At 35.8% G+C, this 18,044-nt stretch overlaps 1 protein-coding gene across 1 annotated transcript in view; it reads right to left on the bottom strand.

Moving 5' to 3' along the window:
- PTPRQ (protein tyrosine phosphatase receptor type Q) overlaps positions 1 to 18,044 on the bottom strand; it is a gene marked incomplete at its 3' end in the record, with an annotated part of 130,178 nt that overhangs the window by 95,371 nt on the left and 16,763 nt on the right. The window contains exons 16-23 of the mRNA XM_080361602.1: positions 15,971 to 16,133; positions 14,003 to 14,263; positions 10,937 to 11,097; positions 9,849 to 9,960; positions 8,767 to 8,993; positions 6,048 to 6,117; positions 3,326 to 3,525; positions 1,928 to 2,177 (exon numbers count right to left, since the gene is read on the bottom strand). Coding sequence (XP_080217728.1) covers positions 1,928 to 2,177; positions 3,326 to 3,525; positions 6,048 to 6,117; positions 8,767 to 8,993; positions 9,849 to 9,960; positions 10,937 to 11,097; positions 14,003 to 14,263; positions 15,971 to 16,133 — 1,444 coding nt within the window. The remainder of the gene's footprint in view (positions 1 to 1,927; positions 2,178 to 3,325; positions 3,526 to 6,047; positions 6,118 to 8,766; positions 8,994 to 9,848; positions 9,961 to 10,936; positions 11,098 to 14,002; positions 14,264 to 15,970; positions 16,134 to 18,044) is intronic.

Raw genomic sequence — 18,044 nt, forward strand, 5'->3', positions numbered from 1 at the left:
GGTTTTCAAAAAAGTATTAGTTTATAATGAAACATTTTAAAATGTTTTAAAGAAGTAGCCTCTTTTTAAAAAAATCAAAGCAAGAAAAATAACACCTTTGTCAAGAACACAGGAGAGCTTCAGCACAGCTGAGAAAATTCTGGTTGGAGGGGCAGAAATAGTTTTCAGCATTTTAAAACGGAGCACCATGAGCTGTACGGTAGAGACACATATCATCTTCCTCTTTGTGGTAAAATGGGCATGACAACAATTCCATGTCATGCTCCTCTGTGAGCAGGGAAGTGAGATCTGAAATAAATGTGCTCTCCATCCTCCCATCTGCTAACTCAAGCTATATCAATTCCTTTCCCTCAAGCCTCATCTCAGACACTTGTGAAGTTTTGACCATACAAGCAACTGGTAGCTTGCAGGGGGTGGCTAGAATAGAGCTAAATAGATTCTTGTAGGAATTAGAATGTTTGTAAAAGGGAAGTGGATTTCAGTAATTACAGAGAGAGTGGGAGATGCTTGATGCTGGAGGGGGGACCTGTTACAATAACTGCAAAGCAACACTCCTAAATAATTATTTTACTCTATAGGCTATGTAGATAAACACAAACTTTAGCATGTAAAAATATCTTATTCACTGAAGCAATTTAAAGGTGAGAAAATAAAAATAATGAGGCAAAGCATCTATTAACTCATAATGACTTTGTAACAGATCACCACCAGCTCTATGGCCAGCCCCAAAGGGCTTCCCTGGCACACAGGCATACTGGACTCTCCAGGGAGCACTTTACAAGCACCTGCATGCTTAGAAGGTGAAGATCTAATAGAGGTGGATCCAGAAGCTTGAGTGTGCCATTGAGGTGCTAAGAGGAGGCACTTGCTGAGGCTTGGGCCATGAAAGATGATGATCCCCACCACCGACCAGTATGACAGCTTCCCCTTCCCCAGATCACGCTTCAATGGATGAACCCTGGCTGTATAGGCACCTGGTAGGCAAGGACTGAAGATCTTGCACACAGCGGACATCTTTCTATGTATCTGGTAGAACTAAGCAACTATCCAAAGAACTATCCAAAACTTCATCAACCCTAGACACAGCAGCAAACTAGGGATAATTCAATTCTAGCAAAGCAATTCAAATAAACAGTGCTAGGAGGGAACTGAATTTATTTCCATCTGAACAGTGCTATGAATTCTGGATGAATGGGGAACCCAGTAACAGCAAACTGTGTCAGGCAAAAAAATGATGAACTAGCAAACAGAAAGCAATAACATCCTTCTAGAACACCTTTTTGGTATGGCTCTATTAATGATGTTGCCTACCACCTAAGCCATTATAAAACTCCTGCTCCTGTACAATCTTCTTTCCCAATTCTGACTTCTCAGTGCATTGCAGATAATCCAGAATCAATTTTGCCAGTGTCTTCAAGATTTCTTCAGGACTCAACAACTTTTTGCAATAGGTCCAGACTGAGGAACCACAGAACAGGAATTTTCTTTATACTGCTTATCTTTCCACAAAGGCAAAGCAGTTTTAAGTGCATTGCTATGTGCACAATATACGCACTTTTTGAATACCATGCCTGACACCTTTTCTCTTCATGTGCATTTTTAATTCTCCTTCCATTGTGCCATTAAATGCAGTTCTCAAATTATCTTCAGTTTTTCATAAAATTTGATCTGTCCTCAACGTACTTTGCTATCTTAGACTTTTAAAGATAACAGAACTCCTGCTGACTGTACATTATTAGATACATTAATAGTTATATACACTTTCAGTTGATGCCAGCAGGTAAAATTAAGGAATCATGTAAATAGAAGAGTATGATACAGATCAAAAGATTTAGACCAACGTATCTTGCAGTGTAACTTTAAGCTGATATTTTGAAGTTTTCATATAAATTTGAGAACTTTATTTCCATTTGAAAGTGGTATATACCTGATTCCGGTGTCCGAACAATTGCACTGTCAATGTAACCTGCTTCAGTGGTAACTGCTGAGACTTCAAAAAGGTAGGTGGTATATGGCCTGAGGTTAGTTATAACAAAACTAATTGGTTCATTCCAAACAGAGCTTGTTTGACTCGGTGACTCCATGCTTGGTGTAACCGTAGTCCGTGAAGGAATTGTAGATTTGCCAAAAGTAGTTGAAGGAGTAGTAGTACTCCACAAAAATGATTCACTGTTATCCTATAAAGACAAAATATGAAACATGATAAGCTGCATCTATACATTACAATTGTAACTATATGTAGATCAAAAAAGGCAGACCACCTTTGAAATAAAATTACGCAAAACCGGTTCTCCTTTTCATGCTTCAACGTTCAAATTCAGGTTGCTGCTTTCATTAGCTGACATTACTAGTACATTCTGTTAGTGACAATATTACAGCTTCTTGCCTTATCCCAAAAGTTCTCAAATCTGATTGAACAGAAGCCACTCTCTAGCATTCATTTAATAATTTCCAAATTCCGTTTTCAGTGTTCAGTTTCTTTCTTAAAAAAAAAAAAAAAAAGAAGTCCTCTAGTAAGGTCCTTCTACCTCACGTGTGTTATATATATGGATGGATATATACATATATCCATATATGATGGATGAGACCAGACAGCCGTTTCCTAACCCATACTGTCAGAAGACACCTCTGAAAAGCCACTAGACATTACAATAACAAATACTTCTAATTCAGTAGATGGCAGGTTCTCAGTGCTGAATTAAATCAGCTTCACATTCGGAATCTTGTAAGTGCCCAAGATAATCTTCCAAATACAATCTGAAGCCTAAGTCCTGATAACTGTTACCATTTAAAACTGGACTTTTCAATAAAGTTTTAAGCTCAGCATCCCCTCCCACTCCACCAAAAAAAAAAAAAAAAGAAAAAAAAGAAAAAAAAAGGGAAAAGTTAGGCAACTTGACATCTGAGTAATCTGAGTAATCACAACACTCTGCGTAGGATAAAGAGGAAAATAGGAAAATGAGAATAAACACTGGAAAAGAGAATTTTTTCAAGAAATTCAGAAAGGTATACATTGGTTACAGGTCTGAATCCAAGGAATAGTCAAAATTCAGAAGCTTTTCAATGAATGCTTATTTTAAGAACAACTCTGACTACAAATAGTTTTTTTTTAAAAAAAATCACTCTGCTAATAGTAGTCTTTTTATTTTGATAAAAAAGTATTTAAATAATGTTGAAATTTGTTACACAAAATAAAGCATAGATGTAACATATTAAAAGCACTATTATAATATATATAAAAATAAGATGATACTAATATTACACTGTGTCTGCACTGGTCAAAAAAAATCTGAGCTGAGCTCTTCAAGGAAAATGCAGCACTTACATTGCATTCTGGTAACCTCCCAGACAGAAGGTCTTCTACTTTAACCAAGACATCTTTCACTACAATTCCACTTCTGGCATGTTTCACACTAATCTTGAAACTAGTTATCTTTCCATTTGGTTGCCGAGGGAGAAACCAGATCAGATTTACAGCTGAATAATTCAAGGCTTCAACTGTGAGATTCACTACTTTACCTGGAGCTTGGAAACAAAACAAACAAAAGCAGTGAGACATACTTTTCTTCTCAGCACTGGAGGAAAAAAAATCCCATTTTGGCATTTCAGTACAATTTCTAGCTTTCAAACCCTGACGCAAATAAATAACAACCATTCACAAACACATGTAAAGTAGCTGATAGGCAACCAGCTCTTTTCCAACCTGGCTTAAGTGAGAAATATAATTATTTCCACCCCATAATAATATAGTAATTGGTTTGGTCAACTTAAAAATATTCTTCCTAGAAGCAACTCATCCGCTCTGCCAGGAGTAGCAGATTTTTACCACTTTTGTTTGTTTAAAAGCATATGACAGCACTGGTTGTTTTATTTCACTCTATCTGTGTCACCTTTTCAGATGGATATAGATTTTTGAGCTTTAAATAGCTCAATTTAATTTATTACAGAAATTATGTTCTTTGTATCAGTGACAGCTTCCAAATATTTTGTCAGAGCATCTGCATTAATCATGGCACAAATGAATGGGATACAACATCTTAACGACATTTTACAAGCTATATGAACTTTCCTGAGAACAAGAGCACTGTGACTCTCTCTTAGTCCTGTCTGCATTGTATGGGCAGCAGAATTTCCTGCTATAGCTAGCCTTAGTACAAAAGAGAAAATGGTTATGCTGCTTTAAAAATATACTATATTTTTATATACTATACTATACTATAAATATACCTATACTGGTATCCACAAGTACAAACCTTCCGGGGCTGAATTGAGACAGAACCTCCCAGCCTCATGTTCAGCTAAGCAAGAGCTTAGACTGTGCTGAATCTTTTGCACATCTTTCACTTCCTATCCCCTCCTCTCAGACTGCAGCCTTTATATTTAAATAATACTTTTCTAACTTTCCTACTTTAAACCATACGTCTTCAAGATGTTAGGGTTTCTTCAGCCATTAAAGGAAGACTTAAAAAAAAAGTTGAGAAGCTAAAAGTGTAAATGCAGTATCAGTGACACAGAATTCTCATCTAGAATTTCAAGACACCTTTGAACTACATTTACAGTAACAGATTTTAGCTGTAATAAAATGTAAGCAGGAATGCATAAAAAAAGCTAATACTCTCATATGGAGAAACATACACTTTGCATAGCTCCACATGGCAAGTTTACTACCTCTTCTCATATTTGGTTTCGTAGCTCATTGCACTATCCCAAAAATTTGATGCAGAACAACGATTTTCTGCAAATAACTGAGATGTGGCAACCTGTGGTTTGCATGGCCACAGAAACCAACCAGGAGTCCCAAACACAGTGGGATGGTCCCTGCCATGGCAGCACAAATTCTATATTCCACTAAGACTTATTGACCCCAACGTAACCGGCCTGGTGCCAGCTCTTCAGCCAAGGCTCAACTGCTCCTGGAGCATAGGCAAGACTGCAAACACTGAATCAATAAAGATTAACCAAATTCAGACTATACTTATCATTTTTTAATCTTCAAAGGCATCGAGTCAAATTTTCATTTCAGCCATATATTATAATTATTTTTTTTTTCTTCAGAATGAAGAAGTAAAAACTTAGTATGATACATTCTGTCCTGGGCTTTGTAGAAAAGGCACTTGGCTCCAGCACTAAACAAATACGGTTTGACAAAAGCAGGCAATGTCAGAGCTGGTTGCACAACGAAGTCAGTCTCCTACTACAGCTGAAGGCAACAGCAGATGGGTCCAATTGATACCCTATTTTCTTGAAAATAAGACAGGGTCTTATTTTAATTCTTGTTCCAAAAGATGTGTTAGGGCTTATTTTCAGGGGATGTCTTATTTTTCCATAAGTAACGATCTACATTTATTCTTGAATAAAAAAATCAACAGTTATTCAGATATAGTCATGTCATCACATTCTAGAACATCATCGTAACTCTCTGATCTGTGTGTGAGAGCCTGGCACTTGCCAACCCTTATTGTTTTGGATTTCATGAGGTCTTTTGAGTGTGATTCTTTTGGGGGAACCTGCTTTTCTTGGTGAAGGGTCTACCTGTCCTGCTGCATTCTGCTGCCAATTAATTTTACTCTTTTACATGTAGAGCTGCCTGGACACTATTTAAATTGATTTTTCTTATGAACTGTAACTAGGGCTTATTTTTAGAGTAGGGCTTATATTTCAAGCATCCTCAAAAATTCTGAAAAATCATGCTCAAGCTTATTCTTGGGGGAGGTCTTATTTTCAGGGAAACAGGGTAGGTAGCTCTGCTCTCCTGTTACCTTGCTTTCTGGAAGCAGCTTGCTTAGAAACTGACATAGGAAAACCCCAACAGAAACAGACTTTGCATATAAGAAATATGTACACACTCTAAATGGTGTTACTAGCAAATAGGACAAATGCACCTTTCCATTGAATGACAGAATAAGAACAGAATTAGGATTTTGTACTTAACGCATCAGAATTTGGTCAAGAATTTGGATACTTTACTTGAACAAGGTAGAAGAGCTCTAGTTAAAATAATTATCAGCTCTAGTTAGAATAACTATTAGCAGCTTTTTTAAAGTTACCACTTTCTGCTGTCTGAAAAAGAAAAGGATTGCTAAATACTCCAACGCCAGCACTGTTCTCAGCAGCAACCTATAGGAAAAAAAAAGGTTGCATTAGAAAATCTATAGGATATATAGTAAACAAAAGCACCAAGCCATAGCAGACAAACTACAGCAAAGAAATATGAGGTAACATGGAAGATGTAATCTAGAATGTAAAGAGAGGCATATGCCTCTGACCACTTCCCAGTGCAGTGCACAGGGGGGTTGGCAGGTAATGAGAAAATTCTGACAGTGTTAATATTACATTATATAAATCTAAAGGTACATCCTTTCCTGAGCACTGATTTTTAATTATCTCATCTCAACGTAGGTACAGTAGAAAGGGTCCAGAAAGGCAAACTAACATTAAGAGAGACATGGAAACTCCCTTTTCATATATGTAGTTGCAAGAGAACTCACAAGTAAGCAAAAATTTGCATTGTAAAGGTGTCAGCTACATGCACCAACTAGCTATGAAGAGAAATCAAAATAAATGCTTACACAACGCACTGCTACCTTCTAGACATCACTGCCACAAAGAGACATTACAGAAAAAAACCTTGGAAACATTTAAGAAGGACAAGTTTACTATGCAAATAAGCTGCAGTTAACATTAGGAAGGAGTATTAGTTTTTATGCTTTTAATTATGATGATGCCACCAATTATTTAAGTTCAGAAAAAAATCACGAGTGCAGAGCTTTACAAAATTATCAATGATCAGGTGTCCAAAATTATCTATAACTCCCCAACATTTAACAAATTATCACTTGTCACTGTTATTTCTTTAAAAATGTGGTTTTTTCATTGATGTAAAGAAATTAAGACTAGGCTGTTACAAACAGATTGGAAACTCATATTCAAAGCTTATAAGCTTTGTTGATCTGTACTGTCAAGGTATTTACATGAAATTGTTTAATAACAGGATGAAGTTGGGTACCCTAAAACAATGAAGACTTTTCACCTGTTTGAAAACCAAGAGCTGCTTTTAAATGACACAGACTCCAAAAATTAAACACAGAACCACAATAAATTGCTCAAGAGAAGGAAAACATGTAATGTTTCTTTTCGGCCACATCTGCCAGGTAGAAAAAGTGTTTCCACCCAAGTTGTTATTGAATCCGTGAGGTTGCTCATGGGTCAGGCAGTCAAGGCATCCACCAAAGCAGTAGGTAACGTAACAGTACTTTGTTTGCCAACAGACTTTTATTCACTCATGAGAAAAGCCATGTGGTTCCTGCTAGACAGAGGTTGTTGGGTCACAAGTCACTTTCCTGAGTCAAATTCTGCTGTAAGATCAATGTTTCAGGCTCCAGCAATGGGAATTGCCTGCCATGTATAACAAAAGCCAAGTTATTGCTAAAGTAAAACAAATGATTTAAAATGGCCCACAGTCTTCCCAGGCAAGATTCATACATAGAGCAAAGAACAGAATTTGCAAAACCTTTAATAGTGAATCCCACACAAGTGCTACCGAGGTACTCAAAATTGCAAATTAAATTCTCTTAATGACTTGATTTGTCTGAGCAGATTAAATTGCTTAGAGTCTAAGTGATAATACCTTTCTCAAATAGTAGCTGAACATTTTTCATGGGTTTTTTTGTTTTTCTTTGTTTTTTTTTTTTAGCAGATGACTGGAGGCAGAAGATCAAAGGATAAACATTTCAGCAGCTGTGGATATAGTGGATTTTATCAACATGGCCATTGCTACATTCACAATAAGCAACTTTCCCACAGTGGCAGGCATAATTACATTTTTACTTTCTGACACACGCACACCACCTTTAGAAAGAATCACTGCACGACCCTATTCCCAGTCTGGTCAACTTTAATATTTTGTTATAGCTTTGTGGTGCATGAACTTACATGACACAGAATGAAGCAAATCAAACACATTATTTCACTTAATTCTTGACATTGACCTCTCCAAGGTTCTGATGAAAAAGTCAGGTAAAGAGCTGCTTGGCCAGTATTGCCAGGGGGGCAGCAGTTCATTTCTGTCCACCTGAAGTCATTTATTGCTGAAGAGTTCAGAGATGGATGGGGAGTGCCTAATCTCAATGTAAACAAATTCCACATACAAAAGTAATGAAAATATATGCACTGATTTTGGCAGTAGATATTCACTGTGAATATCCAGGTAACAAAAATCTATGGGAAGGGAATGGAAAAGTATGACATGTTATTTCAGGAGATGACACTACGTTACCTACCAGGATTAGGGAAACCAGGCAAAAGCATTTACAGACTACATCAAAACAGATATTCAGGTCAGAAAACTCCTTCTTACACTAATTAAATTTAAAAACAAAGAAAGAAGTATGTAGCTACATGCTTTTCTGCATCTGGCTGAGATGATTTAGAAATCTATTTGTGTTATCCAAAGTGCACCAGTGGTTTGAAAGATAAAATCTCAATGAAGATGAAGAAGGATTTACATGGCTTTGCTTTTTACTTTCTACCACATGCCATATGTCAACAAGAATATCAAGAGAAGAAACTACAGTTCAGTCCAATTTTGGTTGGAAATTATTTAAACTAGATTTAAAAACTACTACTGTAAACAAATACCTGGCTAATATATTTTGCTATATGACAATGGTAATTACTGAGGTCCTTCAGAAAACACCTACCATAAACTCATACAATGTACAATAAGTCAGAATTCAAAATACTAAAAAGCATTCATAAAGCTTTTACCATAATTTCATATGTTGTTCCAGGGTTAAGACTGGTAAGAAGAACTTCCAGACTGTCTGGCTTTGTTGTGACCTGTGTATAAGTTGTCTGCATCCATGGGCAGACCTCTTTATATTTAACAATATAGGAGAGAATTCTCCCATTTGGATGCAGTGGTGTATTCCACGAGAGCAGAATCCCAGCAGAGCCCACTCTTTCACCTGCAAGAAACACAGGGGGCCCAGGATCTAAAACAAAACCAAAAACAAACAAAAAAAGTAATAGTTTTATTCACATATATACACACGCAAACACAAACATGTAAAACAGTTTTTAGTTACGTTTCCAGGTAATGGCAACAACTTCACAGATTATATAAAGAAATTAAATCATTTGCCAACATAAACCAATTAAACTACTGAAAACTACTGTTGAATTAAAAGCTTTTCTTTTTCTTCCTGGCTAGAGTCCTGTTACAAAAATGATAACATGAACTTTGGAACACCAGGAACATTCTTCTCTAAGAACGCAAAAAATGTAGTGATAAGATCTTCATGGACAAAACAGAGTTTAATATCAATTTAATATTTGAGATATTCTAGCAGGCTTAATTTCAGTTCCTTTCCCTAAACCATTAAAAACCAAACTGCACTCTTTTATAAAACATGTCTGATATGGCTGTTTTTCAGAAAAGTCTCCAAAGTCTTCACTTTATATATAAATTGGGGTATGAATATTATTATATGACACAATAGGAAATGTTTCTAAAACTTATAAATTATTCTCCTTTACACATTTTTCTTTTTTTTTTTTTTTTAAATTTCCACCCCCCCTTTTTTTTTAATAGCCAAGGTAATGGATGAATGCAACTACAAGTCACATCCAGGGCTGCTTCTTAAAAATATCCAATAGAGAAACATTCATATTCTCAAATAATGCCTTGGACTCAGTGTGGGTTTTTATGGCTAAAGAAGATGAAAAATCCTAATGACTGTTCATAATTTTTTATAATTTCTCAGATACCGTTGTACATATAATAAAGACAAAAAAGCACAGTTAAAAAAAAATAATCAACAAGATTTCATCAGTCACTCTTAACTCACTTGTCACATTTGTTGTCACTGTTCGACTGGCAGGTGAACTGTAGAGTGAAGAAGAAACTGCAGAAACTGTAACATTGTATGTTGTTCCAGAAATAGTATTAGAGAAGTCGGCCTGAAATAGGACATAGATTTATTTAAGTATTTTACCCAAAATTACCACCATCACCAACAACAACAAAAAACCAACATATATATATATATATATATATACACCACAACACCCAAAAGTTTAAGCAGTCTTACTGAAAGTGATCTGTTAATAAGCTTTTAGAAATGCAACAGTATATACAACAGTAAATATAGTAGTTTAGATGTTAGCTACAGTGCAGTATTTTGCCATCTTTTTTAACTACCATCTATAAGACTTGTATAACTTTCAATATTAAAGAACAACAAAATTAACTATTAATTTTATCACAGAATCACCTATCAGTGTATCTATAGAGGTTTTATGAATCATTGTTATCAAAGTACATATGAAACATTATAAAATTCCTTTTTAAAATAACAAACACAAAAGCAGCCTGAAAAACTTACAAGTTTCTAATGCTTAAGCTAGCCCATCTTGTGAAATAAACATAACTATCCACATTTTAGCAAGTATCTACATAAAATACCTGTATCTTTGCAGTTCCAATAGAAAACAAAAGCAAAACCACAAGAACAACCATTATTTCTGTAAATATTACTATATTTTCCAGAGAGCAGAATCAAAAAGTGCTCCTATTCCTTTTTGATGGCTTAGCAGTGAAACGTCACCTGCATTAATGATTTAAGCACAGGTCTTCCTGGCAAGTACACAATTAATGAGTCTGTATTACTCAATAGCTCTGCCCTTCCTTTGTTAAACTATTCATGAACCCTTGGATGACCGGCTGTATCTTTCTAGCAGACTTAAAAAAGAGTAAATTCACTACCTGTTGTTAGGTAACAAACTCTGGATGATGAAATTGGCTCTCACCAATTTTTCATTAATACCTGCATATTCATTTTTGCATTAAATAGCTAAGAAGGCAAGCTTGAATTACTCATCAGCACAGTGCATAAGGAAAACCTGGCCATGCAAGTCCTCTAATAAAAGCACATACTTGATACTCCCTAACTCCAAGATCTAGGATAACAACAGAGCCATGATCAGGAATAAGATCCACGAGAAATCTGTCTACATGTCCATATGGTAGTCTCCAATACAACGAAAAGGAATGTGCCGAAACATTGAAGAATTTAAGTCCTTCTGGCTTTGCAGGTTCTGAAAGAAAATTGTGGAATGAAAGACAATTTAAATCACCCCCTTTACAAATATTTTACTAGTTACAACTGAATATAAAAGCATCCAAGAACAGTTTACTTGCTACATGAAGGATAACTGTTAATTAGTCTGGATACAGCATTATATTATAGTATAGTTTCTATACTACCTCTGAGACTCAGTTGATGAACTCTGAGCTCTGCAGACACCCCCATTCACAGCAAGGGAGCTCAAGTAGCTCTGCCCAGTGTCCACTTAACAAAGAATCTCTGTACAATCCAGGTGTTTCTGCTCTTCAGCACTACTACTCTCATAGCTGGTGCTATTGTCAAAATTCAAGATACAGCTGGTGCTTGTTCTGTTGCTAGCCACAGGCTAGTTAACTCTTCTAGAGTTTTCCTGTATTTGGAATCCCAGTAATTGCATGAAGTCTAGTGAGTCAAGTCCTCCAAATCTGGATGTTTTATTCCTTTTATTAATCCCAAGTTTTCACCCTGTCAAATCATCTCACATTCTTCTGCCCTTAAACACACCTTTAAATCTGTATCACCATCTCAAAGTCTAACAGTGAACCAGATTTTAGCTTCTTCAATAGCTCATTAAAACATCTGCCTTTAATATTGTATTTATTATCCACCTGTGCAATCCATAGCCATGTGCCTCTGTCTTCCTTCTGCTTTGGAAAATACACACAGCCAACAACTGTCCCTGTGCTTATCTCCCTGAGCGAGCCCAGTCAACGACACTATTTGTCACATTTGAGATTCACTTCTACCCTTGCATTCAGTCCTCTGGCTTCTTTACTAATACAGTTCTTCAGAATCCAAATGAAATCTTCTAGTATTGTTTATACACTAACATCATAGTATGCAATTTGAATATCATATCACTTCTATCCTGAAAGAGCTCCACTCCTCTCTTATGTACTGTAAAGCTGCTTAGATTATAATATATTTAATGAACTCTTTACACTGACTATCCAGTTGCAAAGTCATTTCAGCATACTCCAGTTTTGCCATGAAATAATCTATCTGAAATATTACTATATCCAAATATTATATTTAGATTTTATATTCAGTCCATTTTTGTCTTGTATGCATGATTTCTAACTTGCTGCTTTATTTTAATAATAACAGAAAAAATAAAAAATCAACAAATGTGGAGGTGTGCAAGTCTACCCAAGAGTGTCAATTCTTCCTTTTAGTATACTTTCATAAATTTGAAATCCTACTGTTATCATCAGTAGTGTTATTTCTATGGATGTCAACTTTAAAGCTGAATTTTATGCTTATAGAGGTATTGTTATACAGACCCATGATTACTCTCTGAGTGCACAGTTATCACAATATTTAAATCATCTCTTTACCTCAGTTCAATTCCTTTTGACACAGCAGCAGAAGAGAACATAAAAATGTCCACATGGAAAGAGAAATTTAGTCCCATGAAGGTCATGTTTTTCCTACTAGTGTTCTATGATTGAGAATTATCCTTCCCACTGATGCACAAAAAAAACCACCTCAGTTCTACCCTTCTGCAGACTTAACCACATTATCAGAGAAGGCGAATGTGTGCGTGGTTCACTGGAGCCTCAATGCACCTGCTTTTCTATCATCCTCCTTCCAGTTTCATGTACACGGACACACACGCTGCTCTCCAGCAGCGCTCAGCCTATTAGTATAATGTATACAGCCAGTATATTTGTGTAAAGCATAGTCAAAACATTTTGCTGTAAATTTCACAATTTCATGTACAAAAATAATACTCAATACCTGTGAGATATATATACATATATATCACGAGTGAGTGGACTGAAAATTGGTTGAGGTTGAGCAAATATATCAGTGAGTATGGAGTGAAAAATACAACAACATGTTAATTTTTCCCCAAATTAACCATCATAAACCAGCAGGCTCTGGATTGCAATGTAATCTCAATATATTTAAGCAAGACGAAGCACAGTTAGCTCAACTAAACTGACTTAAATCTTCCCTGTATTTAAAAAAATATATTAGTTGCAAGTAAAGTACTATAGCATTGCGGTCCTAGTTTAAAAGATATACAAGATTGGTTCTTATTAATTTTACCTTCAAGACACTACCTCAAAACAAATGTGAGGATTTTCGTCCCCATATCACTTCATTTTAAAAGCTCTCTAATCTCTTACTTCAGTCTCCCTAACAAAGAAGCACGAACAGTTTGTCAAGCACTGATCCAAAAAGCAGACATACAAATGTCATGACATTTGGTCAAAGTAGTCAATCAATGACAAATTCCAACACTTCTCAGGTCTCTCTCATATGGCCCTGTCATTGCCACAAAAAAATCCTTATGAAAAGTAGTACAGGAAAGTAGTAAGAGAAATTGGTTGAGGTAGTTCTGGTGCACCTTTCTCCTCTTGAAATTTCATCTGTATTTTACATTATTATATCACGGTGAATTTCAGACATGTGTCAGTATTGAGATTTTACCCCACTGCATTTTAATCACTAATCTAACAAAAAACAAAGTACTTGAATGGAATAGTTTACAATATGAAGCTTTACCAACATTTGTAAACCTGTTTAACTTGACTCACTGCAAAAAAAAACAACTGAAATCAGATATGGTAAAACTCAGCTCATGGGAGGTCTTTGGAAGATAAGACCTGGAAAAAAATGAAAATGGTTAAAATGGTCAAAGGAAAAGCAGCACTACTAAAGAAATTATGTTTCTGGTGGTATAGCACTAAGTTCAGATTGAATAGGGCATAAGTAATATATGTCCACAGCCACAGCTAGATATAACATGCAAGATCTCTTGAAATTCCAGTGTTATTCTACAATGTGAGATGTACAAAGTTAAATGTGTGCTGTTATTGACAGCTACCATCCACCGGTGAGGAGAGAAAGCAAGAAACCATACAGACCTGTTACAATTTTAATGAAAGCAGAAGCTCCTTCAATATTTCCTCTAAGTCTTTGCAGTGTGAAATTATAAATGCCCCCAGCAGTCAGGTCTGTAATGCTGTAGTCAGTCAGTGCTCCTGGAATCCTGAACTTCTTTATAAAGGTGTCATTTGATAAAGATGCTTCGTAAGAGGTGAAGTTAGTCTTGGTTGGATTCCACACTAAAGTTGCAGAGGAAGTATTTACCATTTTTAATGCCAGACCACATATTCCAGCAGGTTCTGCAGTAAAAATTATTCAGATTGATAAAGAAAAATTTAATGCATAGTCCTTAAAATATAAGAAAAGTACACTCTTTAAAAATAAGTAGGTTTTATTTAAATTAATTGAGGCCTCACAGAATTATGAAATATTCATACAAATTTAAGAAATACTTCTAAAAAAATACTATAGAAAGCAGTACTATTATGCTGCACAGGATAAAACCTGTGGATGTACCTCTTAAGTGTACTATGTATTACAAAGAAAATTTCAGACTTATCAGATCTTCTGAAAGAACAGTAACATTGCTCACTGGTGAAACAGAATGAGAATGGAACACTTTGTAAACATAAATTGACATTTTACTCACTTAAAATTTTTCTAAAATACATCATAGGCAATATAATCTTGGAAAACTGTCCATCTAGTCACCTAGGTGTACAGTAAATTGCATTGTCTCAGTGATTAACCCTTTTTTACATTTTAAATATCTTTTTTTGATATATTAAAATTCCTAAAATCACAGCTAATTATTTACAAATAGCACTTCCATTAATCTGTGCAGCATAGCCACAGAGAGAAAAGAAAGATGTTTCCATTCCTCCTAAAAAAAGTGAATCTTCCAGATGATTGATTTATCTTTCTTGAAGCTTTCTGAAAAATACCAGTGAGCATAATCCCATTAAGGGCTGGATTATTCAGCATGTAAAAAATCCTAAACGTTTGTCACTAAAAATAATAAACTCTCCATAATCTAACCACATACTGGACTCATTCACAATACTCTTGAAAACATTTACTTGAGAATAAAGAGCAACTTCAGGACCATGATGATGATGATGATGAGGATGACTATTCTGTTGCATTTTTCATTAACAAGAATCTGCAGGACTAGATCTGGGTGTTATTCAGTGATTTGCTAATCTTTGAATATTTAAGTGCAGAGACTCCTTGACTGTTAATGGGGTTGATGAGTTACAGTTCAAACAAACCACAGAAAACACATAAAAGAAGGGAGGTGATCCATGACATGCATGTGTAGAAATCTGGGAGTTGATTTATTTTCTGATTACATTTGGCTGTTCTTTATCTGCTTTGGCAGTCTGGAATCCAATATAAACCCATTCCTTCAAATCTCTGCCACTAACAAACCCCCCTCTTATGCTTTATCACAGCAACATTGGAAAATCCATGTTTGCTCAGAGACAGAAAATGAGTGCAGGATACAGAGTAATTTTCTGGAGCTTGTTAACTTGATTGAAGCATAATGCCTCTTACTCTTTAAAGCATTCTGTGGCCTTGTACAGGAGCAATCCTCCAACCTTGGACCATGGGCTTGCAAGAATTTATGAGATGCAGAAACAATTGTAAACAAAATGCAAGGTAATTCTTAAAGTATAGGATGCTATTCCGGCAAGATCCCATTCTGCTAAACATTCAAGAATTTTGTGAGTTCACCCTTTTTTTTTTTTTAAAATTTCAAACAGGTATCTGCAACTATGTCTATAGATTCCTCAGCTTCAATCCAGCAAATTATGTACAAGGCTCCTGTTCAAACAGCTCTCACAAGAAGAAGTGGAACTTGCCACCCAAAGTTAAAGTTTCACTTTGAACCATGTGAACCTTTTGAGTCACATACATACAACAATATAAATATCTCAGAACGTTCACCTGTTTTCAAAAAGAAAAAAAAAATAATAAAGACAAGTCATAAGGCGTTTCCTTACTTGTGATGACTTTTTTCTCCACAGCCACAGAGGAATCCAAGCCTTTAACTGTCCTCAACTGAAAAAAGTATTCTGTTCCAGGGGCCAGATTTTTCACTACAGCTCTGCTGTCGTAAACTGTTCTGGTAAGCAGCTTTTCATTATTCACGAGATAATACGAAAGCTATGGAAGAAAAATAATTTCTTATATCAGAGTATTTCACATCATAAAAGTAATATTCAGAGATTCAAACTACCTGTTTATATAAAAATATTTCTGATATTTTCCGTATTTTAACGAAAAAAAAATGTCAGGGGTATGGCTTAAGCTTTATATTATGTTCTACAAGATTGATCCACTACTTACTCTAAGATTCCTTAATAGCCCAGTGGTGAAAGCAGTGACTTTAATCTTTAAAAGTAGATGAAGGAAGCAAAGTTAAGTCATGCCTTACAGGTGACACGTTCTTGCTCTTGGAAGAAAGATAATGAAATGTACTCCGACTGCTCAGTCACACAAGTGTACTGACGAGCCATACAATTAACTACAGGACAGAATCAGAATAGCCGAGGGGTAGAAGACGAGCCTAAGGATTAATCAACAGTGTGAGGTTGGTTTTTTTTTTTAATTCTAAAATGGAGACACTTCTGAAATCTCTGTCCATTTCTGGCAAAGGAAAAAAAATAATTACACAAATCAAACCAACAAACACCCAGAGGTGAGATTCTGAAAAGAGCCCCAAGGCATAAGCCACTCAACTCCACTCCCTGCTAACCTTGAAAACTCACTTGTGTAGAGCCACTGCAGAGAATAAAAGTGCTGGAGATACCAAGTAATTGAAGTTTGGGCACTTAAATCCTAGAAGCTGTGAGGATACCTTCTGACCTCCCAGACAACTCTAAGGTGAGAAAAACATTTCCTGATATAGTCCTTTCTGTGGACACAGAAAGCTGCAACTGCAGCTTGTTTCATGTCTGCATTAGTGACAGGCAAGATGCGTGTTGTGTCTGCCCTGCAGAGGAGGCTCTGGAGAAGCATCTCCAGCATATGCACATGGGTTTCTCAGTTAGTACTAAGTACTAAAAGATTGAGAAGGTTTGCATCTGCTGATATCAGTGTGTCCTGTCCTGCCTCCTGTTGTTTCCTCCAACAGAAAAGGGATATTCAACACATGGTAGTGACCTGAAAGCACTTTGGTTCAGCTGCTATTCATTTGTGGGGGGAATGATCCAGTTGCCCTCTGTATATTTTACCAGCACAGTACCTGTTAATACACACTAAATCTTGGAGGCTGTCATCACCTTATTAGAATTACAGCACTGCAAAACGCTAGAAGCAAAGCTATAGATTAAAGATTTACCTCTAGTATAAACAAGTTAGGAAAATAGCTTTTGTGCACTCTTTGCTCTACAAACTACAATATATTGCATAGAAAGTTGGTGAGCTGGGATAATTAATTTTAAATGATTAGTAAAATGATCCCTTTTATGCAGGTGCACCTTACTAAGCAACCAGTCTACTGAAGCCTTTCTCATTAAAGATTTAAAGATAAGCTCATTTATTCAGACAAAGCACTGTCTAATGTGCCTGCTTGCTCTGAGATGCTGAACAATAATACTGTGCCATAAAGATCAATATTACAGATGACAATTACTTTCCACAGGATGGTAAAAATAACCTGACCACATACAAAAGTAGATTTGAATTGGTTCAAAACATGAACAAGAGATCTTAATTTAATTTTAAAATTTATAAAAATACTCCAGGCTACATCAGCAAATTGTGCTGTGCAAGGTGAACTGGCTACTCTCATTCATTCAGATCAATGAAGTTCTACACTAATGAAGAGATAAGAAATGTCAAGAAACTATGCTAATACACAGATTTCAAGTTTTAGGTAAGGATATAATTGAAGTCATGGGGATGTCATTGGATACAGTAATATTGAGGTGTAAACAGTGCAAGGCCATTAAAGCAAAGTACTTTTTCACATGGTAGTGCTACATACTAAAGAATATCCCAGTGAAGTAAGTCCACCATACAGGACCGTACCTTGAAATCTTTATTGATTCAAATGACATGTTTAAAGAACAG

Source organism: Nesoenas mayeri (genome assembly GCF_963082525.1).
Source record: "Nesoenas mayeri genome assembly, chromosome: 1".
Classification (NCBI taxonomy): Eukaryota; Metazoa; Chordata; class Aves; order Columbiformes; family Columbidae; genus Nesoenas; species Nesoenas mayeri.